Source organism: Thunnus albacares, chromosome 6 (genome assembly GCF_914725855.1).
Source record: "Thunnus albacares chromosome 6, fThuAlb1.1, whole genome shotgun sequence".
Classification (NCBI taxonomy): Eukaryota; Metazoa; Chordata; class Actinopteri; order Scombriformes; family Scombridae; genus Thunnus; species Thunnus albacares.
In genome coordinates, this window is record NC_058111.1 from 32,155,118 (window position 1) to 32,175,972 (window position 20,855).

Consider the following 20,855-nt stretch of genomic DNA (forward strand, 5'->3'; position numbering starts at 1 on the left):
CTCCACCAGTCTGTACACCTGCCAGTGAAACAAACAGGAAAGAAGTTTTGCACCAGCAAGGTTCTCCAACAGCAGAACAGCTGTCTGTAAACCATTGTCGGCAGTGATATGTCAGATATACAATTAATGATTAGTTTGTAGCTCTCATATGTAAACCGACTTTACAAGGTGTGTCTCAACTAAGGATAAAATAAAAAGAATACTAACAGCAAAATCAAACGTTGACTCTATGTAAATTAAAAGAATGATAAAATGAATCACACAAAAGTAATTAATCAATGTTGCATTTCTAAATGTGCGTTTGATTGGCATTTTACAAATCTCTGTATAACAAAAATCACACAGTCAGTGTAACTGGTTATCAACTTAAACCATGTTTTACTAAAGATTGCGTCTCTCACCTTATATTTCATCTTCACATCACATCACACTCAGATAGCTTTAGAAAAACATGTGTATGCTAGTCTGAAGACTGTGTGAGGTTCTCACCACACATTCTGTTCTTATAAATACCAGTTTATGTGCGGGAAATGGCGTATGCATGGTTTTTGTGCGTACGCATCGTTTATGCATCTGGCCCCTGGTCTTAACCATACTGACCTTTTGGGCAGAGCAGCCAGTTGTGAGTCTTTGTCATCTCAGTTCCCTCAGCCTGAGAGGGAAAGAGGTGGAAAATCATGTAAGTAGCACATGTGCTCTGTCAAAGCTGATCATTTATTTTGTCATCAAATGTACAGTATACACTTTTTTCTTTGTCGTCTTGTATTTAAGGTACCCACCTTCACTATGAGAGATCGTGTGACCACATCAACGCGACCTCTCTCTGGCACGGTCACAATGTCATAGCCACATGACCCGTGGGATGCCACAGCTTCAGCACTCACTGACACATTCACGACCCCTAAAAATGATCATAAAAACATGTATGAAGATCAGTTATCTACATAAAACTTCTTAGAGCTTGGAGTGTTTTATTTCGGTGGATCCCTCTCCACCATGACACAGTTTGGAGGAATGAAATGTGTAGGGAATAAATAGAAAATCCCTTCTAGTCTTTTTTATAATTTATTTTAGTCTAATTAATATATTTTCTTATCACTCAGCCTGACAAGTTTATATAGAGCAGAGAGGAAAATATAGAGCAAAAATATTTTGTTGTAATACATGTTTCTAAATGGTCATTTACATGAATGGCATATCATAGCAACGGTATAGTCCAATAGATACAAAAATTACATTAAAGTTTCTTTCATGTTCATGAAAGTCCTAGAACACATCTTACAAGTTCTACAATTTAAATCAGGTTTAGTCAGTCGCTTTAGTCAGTTTGTTGTCATGGATTTATTTTGAATTACCACGAAATACAGAACACTGGAAAATCAGAAACAAAATTGGAGTAGCAGTTTATATATAATATTTTAGCAATCTCTGATTGTATTAACAAAATCTCTGCACACAAGGATAAAGGTGTGACACTTACCTAAGACTGAAGGTGCCATGGTCCAGCTGAGTGTCTTGCGTTCATTGGCACACAGACAGGATGTGTACTGGTCACCAGAGAGAGGGGTGAGGGTGTAATCTAAGGAGGGTGCTGGAGTCACAGTGACCTGTTCAACAGACATAATCTCAATTTTAAGCCAGTAAAGTTACAAAAAAAATGATTGACAGTCATATTGGTAGGAACAAAATTTTATTCAGCAAAGAGTATTATATCAAGTTTTTGACTAAAATATTTTAACACCAATAGTAATGGATATTTTTGGAGTTTAATTAGTGATCGTATATGCTCAGGCCTTCTTTTTTATTAGAAAAAAATTGTGTCAAATAATGTACATCATGACCTACATGTGTAATTGTTTTGGACAGATAACAGAATAAAAGCTATTTGGTGTGAATTTGAATTCTTCAAATATAATGCAACCTTGGTCCTTTGCCTCATGTCCTTGAGCCCAGTGATGTCTCATTTCACTGGGAGGTCCTCTTATTTTATGCTGTGACATTAAAGCTTGTCTATATCCCTGTTGTTGGGACTTCATGTGGACCACAGTTTACCACATGTTTCAAGACTCCAAGAAACCTGAGCCCTGGGGTTTTGTACCCAAAGTGTGAAGCTCCACCCATGGAGCTGGAGCAGCTCTCTGCTCTCTTGTGTGGCCTGCTCACAGCAGACACACACTTTCTTCTTTACGGCAGAAGACGCGAGAGCCTGCCTAAAACTCAGAAGCAAAGTTTCCTTGTGCCAGCAGCTAACACACAAGTCTGCTGGCCAGTTTAACAAGTACAGGAGCCGCGAAATGGAGTTAGCTTGCCGCTAACTCTACACAAAGGAGTGACCTGGGCCCGCTGCACGACACAAACAGATGCACCATAATGACCTTTAGAGCTGTAAACCTGTTGTGTTTTGCTCCAGCGAATCATCTGATAGAAGTAGTTGTAGCGACTACTGGCAACAATGTAAAAGTCGCTGAGAGGCTGAGGTTGGGCCTTGTTTGCCGTTTGTCTGACACGCTACCAAAAAGATTTGCTGAGATCAAAAAATACGTTTAATAACTTTTATTAATGAAAAGGATCAACTTATTATAACGTGCACAAAATATACTCAAAATAATCACAGCGATCAGATGTAAAACAGTGGTCAACAAAAAATACGACGACCCACTCACCCTCTGTCTCTTTCTTACCAGCCGGCATGCAGGTGAACAGGTGCTTATATTAACTATTGGATACCACCGCCCATATCCATGTGACCTGATTATCAATCACCGTGATCGTGCAATAATAAACAAACCAAAATAACCCAAAATATAAAACAAAAAATTATTACTTTGCAATTCATTCAAACTTGAAAATTAATCCATTCATGGCTCCTACAGTAGTTATTATAATATGTATATAGAAGACACATTTTCTTATTTTTAAGATGATAGACTGATTGTTCACCCTCAGATTTCTGTCCAGGAACAGGCCAGTTTGTTTGTCTGGAGGCATGATGGATCTCAGTGGTAAATGGAAATTTATCAAACTTATCTTAAAATGTCATTAGATTCAATCTGTAGCTGATTTGGCTGATACAGGGACAACCCATGTAGCTCATGATTTTCTGTTCTCTTTCTTAAGGTACAGTTACATTAGCCTCTCATCTGACAAAAGAAAGATATGAAATGAGGCGTGCAAGGGGAAGTTGTTATCGTCACACCCCACTCCCTGCTGAGTTTGGTGCCTCCTTGTGGGGAGTGACAAGGTCCAAGCCTAGATGGGAGAGATCATCACTGTACATATTTCCATTTACATAATAATCCATTCAACTTGGGTTGAAGCCTGCACTCCAACATATATCCAATGCACCACTTTAATCATGGCGGTGTATTTAAGCCCTCAGTACTCTGCTCACTCTTTAGCTCCATGCATGCTGCCGCACCACTCAGCCAACTCATGGAACAGCTGGGAGTGGGGAGTGACGATACTAACCTCACCTTAGGGGAAGGTAAATTCAGAATCTGCAGGACATGGATGTATTATAAGAGGTGGATAGGGTGCTGCCAATCAGCTTTACAGCCAATTTTTCCCAGTGGTTACTCGCGGTATTGCTGCGAAAAACACCCCTGCGGCCTAAAGATCATTTTCCCTATAGGCCACCATTGTAAATGAGACTTCTATGAAACTGTTGACAAGACACCCTGAACTGCAAACAAGTTCAATTATGGCTCTTTCTGTTGTGAATTTTTGATCCATGCAGGTTTTATATTTATAAAACTTTCCTTGAGCCGAGAAAAGCGATTTAAAAATCTGTGACATTGCCACAATGTAAAGGGCCGGGTGGGGCCAGTGGGAGAAACACTGCTGTGCATATTCAATAGGCTACACAGTACAGAAGCAAACTTGGAAGCTAGGAACTTTTTTTGCCGTATGCGCCAACCGAGCAAAGGAGGGTGGAGGTGGAGCTTTTGAAATTCTACATGAACAACAGTTGCAGTATCTGACACCATATCTTTCAGGTGAGCCGTGTGGAAACAGGCATGCAGTAAAAGAGTGAGCAGAGCAGTGACAATATAAGTACACCACTGTGATTAATTAAGTTGGCTGCCTGAACTAACTGAAAGACTTTGCTTCAGTTATTATCACTGGTTCGCTTGGTGCTTCCCTCTGGGGAGTGATGAGGTCATAGCCTGGACACCATACATCAGCGCTGTAGTTATTCTACATTCAAATAATAATTCCACGTGAGTTGGTTGACTTGACTGATGTTTTGGTTCTAATGGGGGTAGTAACTAAATATTGAGCCGTGGGATCACATATGAGAGTGATACTGTAGTTTGCAGCCTGTCAGTGTAATAATGCCCTAAATGGGGTGATGTCACTCTGCTAGAACACTGCAATGATACACTGATCGACCATGCAAATCGGCAGGTGATAGTTGAAAAAGGTGAATGTTGAGTCAGCACAACAGGAAATGTGCCCTTGAATTCGTCAGTTGTTCAGGCTTTAAATGAAATGGAGATCGGACATCTGCAGGTTGGTGCTTGTGTGACTGCACCTTAACCCCTGGGTTTGCACATACTGTTGCTTTTCACAGCTGAATGAAACCGCTGTGAAAGAAGAAGCCTAAACATGAGACTACACTGATATATCATTTTACATCTAAATCTACATCATCATCTTCTTCTTTTTGCACTGACCTTGTGACTTAAGCATTTCTCTGTGGAGAAGTCTGCACTGTGGGCTATTATAGTCTCACTGGGGAGGACAGCATAAGCAACAACCTGGACCTCTGGTGCCATCTCCGGAGACACTTTCAACTGAAAGGACACTTCCCCCTCAGTCACTGAAAAGCAAACAAAATGTCATGGTCAGCCATATAAACCAACAAACAAATTCAAAGTACATTTACAATTTTAGGTCTTGGAAACTTTAATGCCCCGGACCAAAAAACATGTCTTTTGATTATTTCTAAGTAGGAAATGTGTGGATCATCCATGTATCGGCTAGTTGAAGTGCTATAGATTTAATTAAAGTTCATTTCCTTCTCTCTCTCTCTCTCTCTCTCCCCTTGTCTCCTCTGTCTTTCTCCACCTGGTGTATGAAATGAAGCAAAATTCTACTGGATAATATTTTATTAGTAAAACATAAAACTGGCTTGAGAGTGTTTCTGCAAATCTGACTTTATGGGTAGATAATTCTCACTTAAGTCATTTTCAAAGCCATCTTTACCTACCAGGTTCCTTTTGCACTGTGACCTTCTGAGGTTCTTGCTTGATGATGGTTCCTCTGGATAAGATCTGGTGGAAATTAAGAGAAACATGACCTGTAAACTTTCCAGAGAGAGCTGGATGTGAGGGAACTTTGTAAGAGCAAGGTGAACTGAATCCTAGTTGTACTTCTGTACTGAAACCTGAATGACTTGGATAACAAAATAATACTCTTGCTGTTCTCTCTCCGTTCTCTCTCTAATCTCTATTATTTTGTTTGCACACCCTTTTCAGTGCATTTTTATAATTGCTTCCACCCAAACCTGTGATGTTGAAGGTAAAAATAAAAAATCAATGTACGAACATGTATGATGTAAACTGTATATATGATTCTTAAACACTACATACCATAGAATTCTTTTGAACATCAACAACAACTGACCCAGACTACAGCACAAGGAACTCAACCTGACTCATCAGTTGATTCCCAAATCTTAACTACAATCATGATGTGTGTCTGCCCCTTTAATTTAAGGTTCTGCTCAACTGTTTGGCAGAACACATTTTGAGTCACTATACCTTATTGAAAAATGTGTTGAACTTCACTTGATTGAGCCATCTCTACCACTTGGTTTAGGTATGCTATGCTAAAAAAAAATTCACTAGATGCCTTTAAATAGTGTGACTTTTCAGTTTGCTTCCTTACAGGAAGTTAGCAACAAATAAGTCGCTCCAGACATGAGGATGAAGAATTTTCAAAGTTAAGCATATTTTTTCGACTCAATTGTTTCAGAGGTCTTACTGAACAGAGTTATGTAACTTGATACAACAAAATAAGTCTAATAAGGGTCAAATAATTTTCTAAAAACATGCTCTACAAAACGGTTTGTTTGTCATGTTATGGTAAAGGTAGTGAAGCTAAACTAATGCAATTAAAATTGACTATTTGCGATGAAATAAAATAACTCCGATCATTCATTGTTGTTAATATGATACATTTAACGTTATTCCATTATATATATGCCAAACTAATTTTATAAGTATGACTTTTTACTGTCTTAAACATGCTTGACTAAACGGTCATTTAGTGACAAAGGTGGCGATGCTAGGAAAATAAATTTACAGTTTTTATGCAATAAAAAAACTTGAACATTCACTGTTGTTAATATATTTAATGTTATTCCATTATATATTTGATGAAAAATTTATATCAGTATGATTTTTCACTATTTCTGAGATGTTTTCAAAGTACTGTGAGTATGGCAAATATTTGGAATAAATACGTGGAAATAATACTAGTACTGGTAATACTACCAATTCCATGGTAACAAATTGACATATGTTGGTATACTAACATATTACTAGCATTATAACAGTTCAAGGTTTGTAATTTTGATTTTTTCTTTCTGTGTTACAGATGACAGATAGACACTAAAACATTTTACAGTGCAAGGCAACGCACTTCTCTGGCCTTTATACCAGAAAATCCTCAAGACTCTGATGCTGATCTGAGTGATGATGATGACCAAATAGAGGATCCTGATTATCAGCCCAAACAAGCAGAAGAGAATGGAGACACTTCTATGTCAAGATGGAAATGTCAGTAATGCAATGTTTTCCTGTGTTTGAAAGCAAACCAACAATACTTCTTATCATACACCAGAAAAAAATGGCTCTAATGCACATTTGTGTTGTTGCACCACCACGCAGATGAGCTAGTCTGATTTTTTTCTTCAAAAAGTTAGCATTTTATTTGACTTTTTCAAATTATTATTTTTTATTTATTTATTTATTTATTTATTCGTATTTGTAAATGTATTTGATACTTTACCATGAAGTGACGTCTCAACCGTTTGGTAGAGGCCTATATTAAAAAATACTGACGGGTCTGTTAAAGAAAAAATTTTGATTGTTGCTATTATTGTCTCAAGCATAAAAAATGCAAAGAATTTTTTTTCCATTGCTTTTTTCAAGGGTTAACAGTAGTTTGTAGTCTCAGTTGTTGCGATTTATCACCAAGTGTACACACACTTTACACCCAGCACTCACCAAACACATCACATCCACAGAGCCCTGGGTCTCTCCTACTATAGTGTATTGGATGGAGATGGGCTCTTCTCTTTCACAGGGAAGTGGTTTCTCCTTCTTCTTCACCTCTAGAAAGCTGACCGTTTTAGAATGAGGAGAAAACGGCCGGACCAAGGACAGAGTGTGTTCTGCTCTCTCATAGTGTGGACTTTGGTATGTTTGCTCCGGGCGTTGTGTCAGGCTAGCCTGGATTGTAGAGAAGAAGTGCTATTAACCAGCTAACAACACAAATGATAAAATATATTCCATTTATTACTAATTATCATTCTTAAAAGATTATTGTCAGAAGCAGCAAGCTCACAAAGAGTCTTTTTAACATTGGCTATCCTGTAGTGATGCCTAAATTAATGATCCTTTGCTGACTCCCTCCTCTAAACACTGTCCAATTATAGCTTAGCAACAGGCAGGTCTGTCAAGCAAAGTCTCTTCAACATGTTGAAACAGTGTGCATAAGACAGTGGTAACAACTCTTACAAGAACTCTTAATTTATTTTATGTGCTGACTTGGAAATGAGCCGTGATCATGCTCAGTCAATTGTGAGATATACACCTTTTGAGCTTGTAGTGTCCCCTAGAGGCAGAATGACCTTAAATTTTGCAACAAGGTCAGTACTTTATCGCATAAAACATTGTTTTTGTATTATTTGTGTTCAGTGTAAGTAAAACCAAGTTGAATATATTTGGTCTCAGTATATTCTGTGATCAGCGTTTTGTGACAAGAGAGCTGGCTTCTCTCTGTATCTGTTACAGGCATCAAAGACTCTGGAAGGACCTCTACAGTCAATGCAAGGTGAGGGTCACATGACTGATAGAGCCAGTGTTTATGAGATCTACTGGTGACTACATTAAGTGGTGACTGTCAGCTGAAGCGTCGGTGGTTGCTCGTAGTTACGACAGCTGTTGAAAACAGGAAGAGAATGTATAGCTGTCCTTGTGAATGCCGCTTTGTCTATTTTTCATTACATTGTAAAAACATACCTATCTGATTCGTCTTTGGTGTAATGAACCTTTTAACACATAGTGCCCAAAGTTGAGGTGTTCAAATGTAATTGAACAGATAAACATGAAGTCAAATAAAATAATCATATCTTATATTTTGCAGAAAACACATCATAGACATCAGCAGACACTTTGTATCTTCCCTGGTGATGCTCTCCCAGAACTTCACTGCAGCCACTTTCAGCTCTTCCTTCTTGTGGGGTCTCTGCCTTTAGTTTGGTCTTCAGCAAGTAAAATGCAGTTCAGTTAGATTGAGATCAGGGCAATGACTCAGCCAGTTGAGGAAATTCTACCTCTTGACCCTGGTTGCTTTGGCTGTATGTTTAGGATTGTCGTCCAATGAGTTTTGATGCATTTGTCTGAATGTGAGCGCACAGAAGTGTCCTGGACACCTCTGCATTCATCCTGTTGCCTCTGTCTGCAGTAAAATCATCAATAAATGCCAGTGTACCAGTTCCATTGGCAGCCATACATGCCCAAGCCATAACAGAAGCACCATGTTTTACAGGTGAGGTGCTATGCCTTTGGTCATAAGCTGTTCCTTTTCTTCACCACACTTTCTCCTTTCCATCATTTAGATAGAGGTTGATTTTTGTTTCATCAGTCCATAGTGCTTTGTTCCAGAACTCTAATGCTTTCTTTTTGTATGCTTTTGTGAACTGCAACCATGCCTTTCTGTTTTTGAGGATTACCAGGGGTTTGCATCTTGTGGTGAATCCTCTGAGTTTGTGGTCATGAAGTCTTCTCTTGATTGTTGACAAGGAAACAATTCTGTCTACATCCTAGAGATCAGTGTTGGACAAGTTACTCAGGAAGTGTAATAAGTTACTTTTTACTTATAAGTTACTTTACTTATTACTTGGTATCAAAAGTAATTAGTTACATTACTCGTTATATTACTTTCATCACGAAAGAGCGAGCTAGAGAGTGGATGAGGAGAGCACACAGTGGCAAGGAGGAAGCAGGTGAGATCCGATGAGAGGAATAAAACGTTATTTTCTGATTGTTTCACTGTGGTTACATATAAACAGGCCCACCCCACACCTCCAAACAACCCTGCAGAGGTGCACCGCAATGCCTGATAATGGTGCCACAGCCGCTAAATACACATCATACGTGTACTATGGAAGTAAGGTAAAAAGAAAATAGAAAATAGAATTACCATAGTTTAAATTTTTTTTTCCATGTTTTCATGTGTGAAAAGACTAGGGATGTGCAGAGAAACCAGTATTTGTATATGTACCTGTATTTGTTGAGGCAGCAAAATCATTTGTATTTCTATTTAAAAGAGGCTTCAAAATCCTGCTTTTGTTTTAATTATGCTTTTAATTTCAGAAAATTAAAGTGTTGAAATAAGTATTCATCTACCTTAGGAAGGAGGTCCCCACAGTGGGTCTCGAACTGGAGTGCACTTTGCAATTGGACTACCTCATTACTATAAGTGAATTATTTAAACAGCATTTGTATAGGAATGACTCTGTCCCAAGCTTTTTGATCCATATAAGCGGTTGGGCATTGTAACTGTGATCACTATAAGTGATCTTATGTGTTTTGACTACTGATGTTTGGATAATTGTACTGACTGCTTTAAAAACAAATATTGCAGTAAGATCTCTTCCCTCTTATCATGAATGGTGCAATGCAACAAATCTGCCCAAATAAATTCACAAAAAAATAAGAGGTTGAGAAATATAGGCACACCCTCACGATGACATCTGGAAGGCCAGCTGTCATCCTTGATAGGGTGTCTTTCAAGGCAAGTGTCCTTGACATCAGGACTCCAAGGGTTGGTCATAAAGTCCCATAACAACAGTTTCCCCTTGTAAAATGCTGCTGTAAGCGACTTCATGATGGTGCAGTACTCTTGCAGGTATTGGTAATCCTTGTCATTGAGGCACTTATTTCCCAGTCTGACATACAGGCTATTCAGCTCGTTCATGAGAATTTCGGTGATTCTGGAAATGGCCTCATAAAAGGAATTCCACCTTGTGGATGACAGCACCAGTAGCTTTCTGCAGCTGACTTCCTCCATATGTTCTGATGCAACTGTAGATTGACTTGCCTTGGTCCAAAGAGCTGTGCATTTTCACAGTACTACTCCTATACACAGCCTTGGTGTCTGCACTGGCAGTTTAGTATTTCACCGGTGGAAATTAGGTAAATTGTATGTGATACACACCAGTAATGAGGGGGAAGAGTAAACTGATCAGTCTCAGTGGAGGGAGCTTCTGTGAAATCTGTAAAAGTGACATCCTCGTCATTTTTTTCTTCCAGTTCAGAATGTGATAGGCTTTAAATGCCTTGGCAAAATTTGATGCATAGTCTGTCTCAGTGGCTACAATATTGCCAAGCAGTCCATATGATGAATGAATGAATTCTATCTCTGTGCCAATAACATCAAATGTGTGCCTGCCTCTGATTCCTTAACATGCTATGGTCCAAAGTTAAACTGTTGATCCAGTGAACTGTTACACCCAGAAAGCTTTTGTTGTTAGCTGTCCAGATGTCAGCTGTAGTGGAAACATAGTCTACCTCTCCGCATGTGGCCTTCAAATTAGATGCCATCACCGCATTTTCTCTTGAGGTAGCCAGCAAATGTCTTTCTGTGTGGCAGCTTGAAATCGCTCTTTGTTGGTATTTTCTCTGTAATGCGTCTAAATGAGGGTGAGTCAACTGTGGAAATAGGTAACATTTCCTCTATAAGATGGAATAATATGGACGAGCTTCTTCAGATCTTGTCCACCTAATTTCTCTCCACCACTCCAACACGTCCTGCTCTGAAATCCAATTTCTGTTGTTTGTGCTTGCATCACTGGCAGTAAGTAAGTAAAGTAAAGTTTATTTGTATAGCACCTTTCACAGATATAAAATCACAAAATGCTTCACATTAATGAAAAATATCATAACAGACAGTGCAGGGCTGACAAGTTAAAATCACAGCAACAACAAACAAATGAGGACAGAGACACACAAACAAGTACAAAAGTTCCAAAACACAGACAAGGAAATAAGCCGCTATTCAGACAGGCTAACCATGAGCCTAACTGAATAGGAACATTTTCGGCTGCTTCATAAAGATTTCACAGGACTCTAGGAATCACAGTGATAAGGAAAGAGTATTCCATAATTTGGGTGCAACAGCTTGAAAAGCACGGTCACCTCGGGTTTTATAGGGCTTGAGGGACAGTCAGTGATAAAAAGAAAAGAAAAAAGAAAGAAAGAAAGATAGAAAGAAAGAAAGAAAGAAAGAAAGAAAGAAAGAAAGAAAGAAAGAAAGAAAGAAAGAAGGAAAAATAGCAGCAAAACTTGTAAAAGAAATTATATGTCTCAAACTCCAAATCACTTTCCGGAAGGTCTCAGTAAACATGAGAGCTTCACATTTTGTGCTCAAGGGTTAGTATTGATGTTGGTTAGTATCGATGTTGTATACCATCAATCACAATAATGACATTTGTTCTTTTGTATTAAGATTACATTGAGCTTCTCTTTGACCAGATGGACTTCTTCATTACATTTGCTGGAGAAGAAGAAACAAGCAAGAACATTTAGGCAAGGTAGTGCTATCAGCAGCTATTTGAAGAACTGAGCTGCAGTAGGTATGGATCATACTGTGGTGTGGAAAAAACTTGCGGTGATCAGCCCCTATTACTGGACTAGAATGGAAACTGACATCCACAAATGGGTAAGTTAGAAGGGTCACCCTAATTTACCTCAGTTTTTTACATGAAGGCCTACTTACCAAAACAAGCAATCTGTCAAATTGATTCTTCTTTTTTTAAAACACAAGTACATCATATGTGGGGTATCCCATTTCCTACACTTATTGTTTGACCAAAGGCCTATGACATACATAAATTTGATTTTTTTTTCTTTTTTTTTTTTTTGGCTTCAGGTTGCTCAGTGTCCAGATTGCCAAGCAAAGCGAGCCAGTCTAAAGGAAAAGACAATACAGCCCAACAGCGGTAAGGTTATTTATGCAACTGAATGTCCCTGCAGCTAAATATGCCTACATACCACCTGCTTCCTATGCAGATACTTGATTAACATCCAACCTTTTCAGGTAACTTAACCATTTGAATTGGTTGGGATCAGCCTACTCAAGCTCATTATATCTGAATGCGGTAATCGATACATTTGTGTAATGGTTGATTATACGCAAAGTAGGCAGAGACCTACCCTCTGAAGAATAAGTCTGCAGAGGAGGTGACCAATTGTATTCGTGATTTTGTATACAAATTCGATGCATAGCCATAATGTAAATGCTGACTTCTTTTCTACAAGTGTAATTTAAAGTACATTTCAGACTCTGTGAAACCCTTGGCATCAAAAGAAGCTTCTGTTGTTCTGTTCATGCATCATGTGTCATCTGCAATTAACTGCTTTTTTTTTTTTTTTTTTTTGATTTTCCTTGAGTGTGTCATTTGTTGTATAGATTGTGAAGCCATCTGGGATAAATTTGATTTTGGCCTATTCTGTATGAATAAAATCGGGTTTAAGCTGTTGCGTTACACCATTGTTATTGTCTTGTTGAGTCAGCTGTATAAAGACAATACTCACATTCCCATATTATGTGGAAAAAGTTGTTGGTCAACTAACTCAACTACTGAAGCTTCATATTAGCTTTAGCTGAACTTGAGAATGCATTTTTACACAGGACCAGGGCTGTTTTATTGTGTCCCCCTTATATTGGAACCACATCAGTAAGAGATCACTTACCTGCTGGTATTAACAAGACAAATGATTACAGCGACCAGTAATTCTGCCAAGGTACATATGGACATATGAGTATTGTATTAAAATAGATTACACAACTTCGAAAGAATTGACAGCTTTTGAAACATTGATGTTACCAAATGTCTCAACTTTGCCCATAAGGAAGGTGTTGATTCACTGGTGGTGTTGCTTCCACTCTGGAGATTAAAAGCACTCCAAATTAAGGGGCATGTTGTGACTGACAGCTTGTTACTCTAGCTTTTGCACCAGTATATTTTACCGTTATCATGTCTGGCTATGCTATTAAAATACCAGAATTGTTGACTTACTGTTAGCTTGATGTCTTTGTCGTAGTTAGTTGTGCTAAATGAGAAAGTGGCGATACCATTGCTATCAGTAGTGAGGTTCTGTAGTAGAGGTCCTGTGCGTCCTGACCAAGTTTCACTCTCGAACAAGAAGACCAGTGTGTCAGGAATAGGTGTGTTATTGAAGTAAACTGCTTTAACCTGATGAAAACAAAAAGATATAGCACCGAGAATGCACATGGCTTCAGTTACACTGTGTATAAAATCAAAACATCTCTAACATCATAAGTAACATCTCTCACTTACTTTTCCCTCCACATTTGATCCTTTCTCATAAATCTTGGGTGTGTCAATAAAGGACAGCTTTCCAACAACATAAGAAATCTTCATTGTTTTCCCTTGTGAGTGTGAAGTACCTGTAAGAAAAGCCTCCATGTTAAAACCATGTGTATGTCATATTGTTAAAACATTTTATAAAAACAATAGTTTAGTTATTTTGGAAAATAATTAAAACTTACCTGTCCCCTGCTCTTCCACCAAGGCTTTGAGATACAGTTTATCCAGCAGTGGCTGTTTGCCAAGTTTAGTAAAAGTGGACATCTCAATCATAAATGTGGCACAGCCATTCTTTCCTGTCTAGATAGAACAAAAATAAATATATAATATTACAACACGAGCAGAATTGTAGCCGTCATCGTTCCACATCGAACGAGACTAAGTGTCTGTATAATATGCTAGCCACTGTGTGAGGCTGCTCTTAAGCACAGCAATGCTCTGAGCAAAATCATTTCGCCAAACCACTGAAGCATCTGTAAACTTCAGAATGTGTCTTTGCAACTGGAAACAGTTAATGTGAACCTATTACTATTAAATTATGCAACCCAAACTAAAGATACATGTGTTGATTTCAAAATGAAGCCCAAAACTCCAATTCAGATTGTAATCGAGGAACAGGTCATTGAAGAGGTTCAGTGCTCCAAATATTTGGGTACTATATAGATCAGTTGAAATGTAGTGGTAACATGACAATCTGCAAAAGGGAGCAGTGACAACCACAAGGTTAACCGGTTTAGGGTTTGTGGAAAGTGAATGTCATTGTTCTACAATTCCATGAAAGAGGCAATTATCTTTACTTGGTTTGGTATTTAACAGAATTTAAAATATCAACATCATGGGGATAACCAGTCAGGGGATCAACAAAGTTTTAGGATTCATCCTCTGGGATCTATGAATGTCTGGTACTGGTAAAAGGATTTGTTTGGACTAGGGGATTTAATTACCATGAAGACTTCCAGCTGTACCAGTTATTAACAAGCCACAACATAAACTGAATGCCCCGGTTGCCAACAACAAAGAATGCAGGTTTACCTCACACCCATTTAACCACTTAGTAGGGACTCATGAACCAGACATAATACCTCTTGGTAGTAACATTTAGGAAGCACACCTCGCTCAAAGGCGGTGTTGGGCGTAACGCGTTACAAAGTAACATAAAAAAATAATCAAAGGTATACATGCACACTTGCGCAACAATCGCCTGTCCTCTCATGACGTGACTGTGGCTAGAGTTCCCACACACACACACACACACACACACACACACACACAAACACACACACACACACACACACACGTACGGGAGAAAAGACAAAAATGGCAGAGCTGTCTGAACTTTTGAGAGGTGGAGGTATGCACATTACTTTGACAATGCATCTCAGGCATTGTTGTGGAGTAATGCAAAAGTAATGTAACGAGTGGTGTAATTAATTACCTTTCACAGGGAGTAATTAAGTAAAGTAATGTATTACTTTTTTTTTAAAAGCACTTGCCTCTGCTCTGACTCATCTGGAACAACCCTTGTGCGATGGTGCATTTTCATAACCTCCGCTATTCCTCCCACAGCTACACACCTACAGCTGTACCAGCAGGTAACAGGCCACAATATACACTAAATGCCTACAGTTGGTGATCCAAGATGGGGTTTAGCAGGTTGGTCCAATTACTCAGGATCGAGTGGAGCAGCGGTAAGGCCTGCATCTTTTCTTCTTGTTGGCAACCACAGGCATTCAGTTTGTCCTGTTGTCTGTTAGTAACTGGTACAGCCTTACCAGTAATTCAGTTATATTTATGGTATTGTGTCACTGTTATGTACCCATTTTAGGTTTCACAATTCTGTTCAGAAACAATCAGTTGATTCTTGATTCAATAAATAGAAAAAGGGGCACTATTTACATCATTAAGAATAAAATACTTTTGTAAATCTGTGAATCCATCAATCATTGCAGCTCTTATGTGAACCATTTTTTCCTCCCAACCCTACTTTTGTACCAGGTTGTAGTTCATGTTAAATATGTGTTGTATATTTATATCTTGTGTTACGTGTATTTTCTTATATTTTGTGTCTTATGTAGCTAAAGCAACTGTACCTGCTTTGTCTCCCTGTAGCACGGGGGCTGTTCAATAATGGTGATCCATCGATGAAGCACCAGAGGTCGGCACAGCTCAAATTTAACACTGCCTGGCACAGGCTGTCCATAAGTATATCTGATTAGATGGGAAGTTTAATAAAATCACTGCATTGTTACAAAGGGCTCACCAACTCACCAATACAGATTTAGTTTTATATCATAATATGTCATGAGGCAAGTGTATATGTGAGAAAGTCCCACCACTTACATTGCACAGACTTCAGCTTTGATTTCCCCCTCTCCAATGCTTATTTCATCTGATGCATGAACTGTTACATCAAATTTTGGCAAAACTGGGGACAAAATATGGTTGTTATAATTCTTAATTCATTACAAACTGTTGAATGAAAAAAAGGAATGTAACTCACCATATTTCTCCACCTTGAATTGGTGATTTATTTTTTGTCCATCAATCCACACAACGACTTTGTAAATTCCTTCACGTGCCTCTGAGTTCAAGGAGTAAGACAGCTGCAATATTTTACCATTGGACATGGTGTTAAGCCATTGTCCAATCCGGTTGCTTCTAGCATCCTGTTAAATAAATCAATAGGAAGAACACGTATTTACTGAAGGTTGGGGCTGGGCAACAGTGGTGACTTTGCTAATGTTAAGTGTCTCATTGACTCAAACATCCCCCAACATCACTGTTAAAGGATAGTTTCAGTTTTTTTTCAAATCTGAATACAATACTGATGTGCCATTATATACGTGGAGATGGGTCTTAGTTGGTTTAACCATTCTTACTCTCCATATTGAAGCTAATGTAGCTAATAGCTAAAAAGTTATTCTTTTGGAACGTGACTAAACTGTAAGAAATGAGGGTCAAAATCCAGAGTCCTCATTCTGTGCAAATATACAAGTCGAGTGGATATGAGTCGAGTGGATATTCCAAAGTTAATCTGTTTAACAATATTCCCTTTTTTTGCTTCCGTTGACTGAAGTTCCTTGCTGAACTGTGGAAGTTGGAAGCTGGAAACTGGAGTATTTTTGCAATCTGTTTTACAAAGTGTTACAATAAATGTTCATGAATAAGCTACCTTATGAAGGAGGTCCCCACACTGGGTCTCAAACTCAACTCTGGGAGTGATGTCAAAATTAGGAAATGTGTGTCGTGTAGCAGGTGGATGTGACTCCTCTCATTGAGACCTGCTGATTGACGTAACAGTGAAGCAGAGGACAGAGACTGAGATAGCCATGTAACCAACCTTTTGATATTGGTATTTTTTTTTCTTCCCCCCAAAAAAATTTTTTTTAAATATTTGTATGAAACAAATAGTCTTAGAAAAAAAAAAATATTTGTGCTTTGCCGAATAATGTATTTGTATTTGGGCACACCCCTAGTGCTTCACTCTCTTACATGTGAGTAAAAAGCTGGTTCTGGCAACAAATCTACAAGCAACTACTAGAATGTATCCGTCCGCCACGGCTCAGCAAGGAACGTTCTGGAGAAACAAAAAGAGGGAATTTCATTCTTAACAGTCTGTAACTTTGGAATATATCGACTCGATTCAGCTAACTGAGGTTGCAGAAGCATTATATTACCGTCAGCTGAACTTTGTAATGCATATATTTACACAGAACGAAGGCTGTGGATTTTGACCCTCATTTCTTACGGTGTAGTTGCGTTCAGAGAGATTAGCTTCAGGTCAGTATGGAGAGTAGTAATTGTTACAGCAAAGACGTATTTCTACATACATAATGGTCAGTATTATATTAACACAGCCTTGAAAAAAAACAGAAAGTATTCTGAAATATTTATTGTTATCTAAATATTAACTTGGCTCAAAGTGCTCCATACTTTCAGAATCTACTTATAAACCCTGAATGTGAAAACAAGATATACTTTTAACACTTTTATCTGTCAAATTATTCAATTCATGACAGCATTTGAACTACCCTCAAATGATCCTTTACATTGTACAAAGATTTCACAACAAAAAAACAGCCTAAAATGGTCCCAGTTTGCATTGGATTGTGGATATTTTCATGTTAACTGCAGTCTTACCTCAATTTCAATAACATTGTACTGTAAAAAGAGAGCACAAAGAGATTTGTTAAAGGGTGGATTGTTATTACAGCTACCCAAATAACTAAATAACCCTGAGGACAGCTCCCCCAAATAAAATCAAACATCAAAGTGCATTTCATTGACATCAGACACAACAAAAATGTTACTGTGCAAAGTGAAGGTTCATATGATGTCCTCATGACTCAGTTCATCAGTCTGTTACAAGGATGTGCCACAATCCAGTTGCAGATTACAGTTTACTATGTTTCCTCTCCTTTCTCTATTCATTAAAAAACATCCTGTGTTTTACTTGTATCTCACACTTTTAACTCTTTTTATGTTAATGCAGTTCAATTTTGTTTTGTAAATAACAAATACAAGGATGTTTCGCAGGTTCAAATTTGATTCTCTGCTGCTAAATGTTGCAACATTTGAAACAAGTGTCCTATTTGGAGACCTTCAGCTCATTACATGCAAGTTTACCTAAGAGGGCCCTGGTTGTACTATTGAATCAGAGACTCAACAGCAGCTCTAACACTGAGCTATTTACACAGACTGATTGAACACATATCCCAGGTAAAAGAGCACTACCATCTTTTCACTTTGGTAGGTAACTTCTGTTCAGTTCCACTGCACTAGCTGAAGTGATTAATGGTTTTCACTGGGATACAAATTAAAACTTGCACCATTATCATCCAGTAGTACCTGAACTGTTTTTAATGAGGTTGTGACAGACACTCACCAGCTGATTGGCAGGTCTAAACATGGTGTCCAGGGTAATGACTCTGAAATGTACTGAGAGAAATGCAAAGAGATTACACAAAGCCTTCACAACTCATCTTCAGTGTTTAACTCCATAACAGGCTGCTGAAATGTATTTCTTTTATCCAGGCAGACATGATATAATTGTCAAAGTTTCAAATGTGACAAAATTAGAGTGAGACAAAAGTTACTAATAGCTTTTCATTATTCATGCTGCTCTGTCTTGCATATATTAACTTGGAACTATATTTATCAAAATCAATGTGATCAACATCTAGGATCTCAGTTTAGTGAAGTACTGTAGTTGTCTTATCTGTTTAACAGCAGTTCAACTCTTACTTTTTCTTTTGTTATTCCACTTAAGTTTCAAAGGGGGCCTGAAGCCAATACCTGCATGCACTAGGCTAAAGACTGGGAGACTATATATACACACCATGGATATTGTACTTCTGCCAGGAAAGACAACATACGCTATCAAGAATATAGAAGCTTTGTTTGATAAAGACTTGTATGATACATCCTACATTATCTGTTCAAAGTTACCTGTTTGTCCAGGGAGGTAGATTGGTTTATCTGTTTGGACAAATGTCATTGGTTGATAGACTTTGATCATGACTTTCCTGACTTCTTTTGAGTAAAATGTGTCACCTTGTACCTCCACCTCCAATATCTGCACCTCATTTTTCTGCACTAAAGGAGCCTGTGACAGAAATATAGACACCAGCTAAATTAATCATTAACTCACAAAAATAATAAATCAAAGGCCTCATTATATTCATTTTTGCTTAATCTGAATATTTTTTTAAATCAGGAGTTAAACATTTTAATGTAATTTGAGGCTAAATATCAATGGTAAAAATACTGGACAAATATTTAAGTTTCAAATATTAAAAACATTCTTTCGTGAAATAAATGATCAAATGAATCAAAGCCTGTCTTGGGAGGTGACCTGAAACTGAACGCAGGTGTGAAACTCTGTGCCAGATGTCTTCTCAAGGAGGGTTGTGTTCTTGTTTTTGGACATCAGAGTGACGGTCATGACCAGAATCTCATTGGGCTGCACGAGACTCGCACAGAATTTGGTCTCAGCTCCAGCTTCGACAACTGCAGGAATGGTTACCATGTACTGCCTACAGCCACAGAAACATACACACATACAGTAGATACCTTACTGAAACTCCAACCCAAAAGATTATGCTGTAACAAGTTACTACAAATGTACACAATAGACTACATGATTTTAAATGTTCAGACTGTACAAGTAAACTTATGGTCCTGCCACCACTTGACCCACAAACAACCAGCTCAGGCAGACAAACAGTGTCCATGTCCACATCTGAATCCCAGAAAGACCCATGACTGACTGGGGTGAGCCCAAGAGTCAACATTTGTTAAACCTGCTCTGCTACACAACCCCACCCCTTTTCACCCGACACACACACACACACACACACACACACACACACACACACACTTTGGCTTCCTTGGTGGGAAGCATGTAAACACTACCCCTTTTTAGGGACACCACATTGTGAACGGTTTAGACAGATAGTTAAAAAATTACAAATTAATTATAATTACGGTTATATATCATGAAATATACTGGTTTGGGGACAAGTATTATTTAGTAAAAGTAAAGAACATCATGCTCAAGCAAAAAACAAAGTTCATAGCACAAAGAAGGGTTCACACACCCAAATAAGTTAGATTGTTCAGGGGCTGCATCCCTCAAAGGCTGCATTTGAAGAACAAATGCATCACAGCAGCACAACAAGCCTGTCCCATTTCAAAGGCTCCTTCAAAGAAATGCTGCCTTCTTTTCCAAAATTTGAAGGATCCAATGGATGGATCCTTTGCGGCTGAACCTATCCCAGAATGCATTTCGCACCATCAGAGGAAAAGATGAAAGATAAAGGAAAGATGGACAATTCAGCTAACAACTTCAGGACCTAAAGTGTTTGCTGATGTCTCTGCCTATTCACCGCCCATCTCTCCTGGTGTGGTAGTACTATAAATTTGTGCTCATCAACACACGATAAACAATTTCAGAGAACTTTGTTATTGGATTGATGAAGGTAAATTCCATTGACATGATGTGTAATCAGTGTGCAAAACACATGCACATCCTTCTTGTCCAGGTGATGAGTCAAAAAACATATATGCAATTGAATTTTCTTTATTATATTTAGAGAAAGTTCAACCTTTTCAGCCCAGATTTACTATTTATCAGGTATGATACCTCTGTACCTGAAAGGGAGCACTCTATGGTTCTATGGTTAAATAGAAACCATGAGGCTGATTATGTTTATCCTGAAAGTTGCTT

At 38.3% G+C, this 20,855-nt stretch overlaps 1 protein-coding gene across 1 annotated transcript in view; it reads right to left on the reverse strand.

The window, feature by feature from the left end:
* The window catches only part of LOC122983495 (alpha-2-macroglobulin-like), a 32,437-nt gene extending 12,767 nt beyond the window's left edge, over nucleotides 1–19,670 (reverse strand). Inside the window, exons 1-16 of the mRNA XM_044353227.1 lie at nucleotides 19,482–19,670; nucleotides 19,076–19,232; nucleotides 18,513–18,565; nucleotides 17,768–17,788; nucleotides 16,128–16,293; nucleotides 15,968–16,052; nucleotides 15,718–15,835; nucleotides 13,810–13,927; nucleotides 13,598–13,707; nucleotides 13,316–13,492; nucleotides 7,236–7,460; nucleotides 5,213–5,276; nucleotides 4,677–4,822; nucleotides 1,481–1,607; nucleotides 780–901; nucleotides 601–652 (exon numbers count right to left, since the gene is read on the reverse strand). Of these exons, the coding sequence (XP_044209162.1) occupies nucleotides 601–652; nucleotides 780–901; nucleotides 1,481–1,607; nucleotides 4,677–4,822; nucleotides 5,213–5,276; nucleotides 7,236–7,460; nucleotides 13,316–13,492; nucleotides 13,598–13,707; nucleotides 13,810–13,927; nucleotides 15,718–15,835; nucleotides 15,968–16,052; nucleotides 16,128–16,293; nucleotides 17,768–17,788; nucleotides 18,513–18,565; nucleotides 19,076–19,232; nucleotides 19,482–19,655 (1,915 nt within the window). The 5' untranslated portion in view covers nucleotides 19,656–19,670. The remainder of the gene's footprint in view (nucleotides 1–600; nucleotides 653–779; nucleotides 902–1,480; nucleotides 1,608–4,676; nucleotides 4,823–5,212; nucleotides 5,277–7,235; nucleotides 7,461–13,315; nucleotides 13,493–13,597; nucleotides 13,708–13,809; nucleotides 13,928–15,717; nucleotides 15,836–15,967; nucleotides 16,053–16,127; nucleotides 16,294–17,767; nucleotides 17,789–18,512; nucleotides 18,566–19,075; nucleotides 19,233–19,481) is intronic.
* Between the last annotated feature and the right edge of the window lie 1,185 nt (nucleotides 19,671–20,855).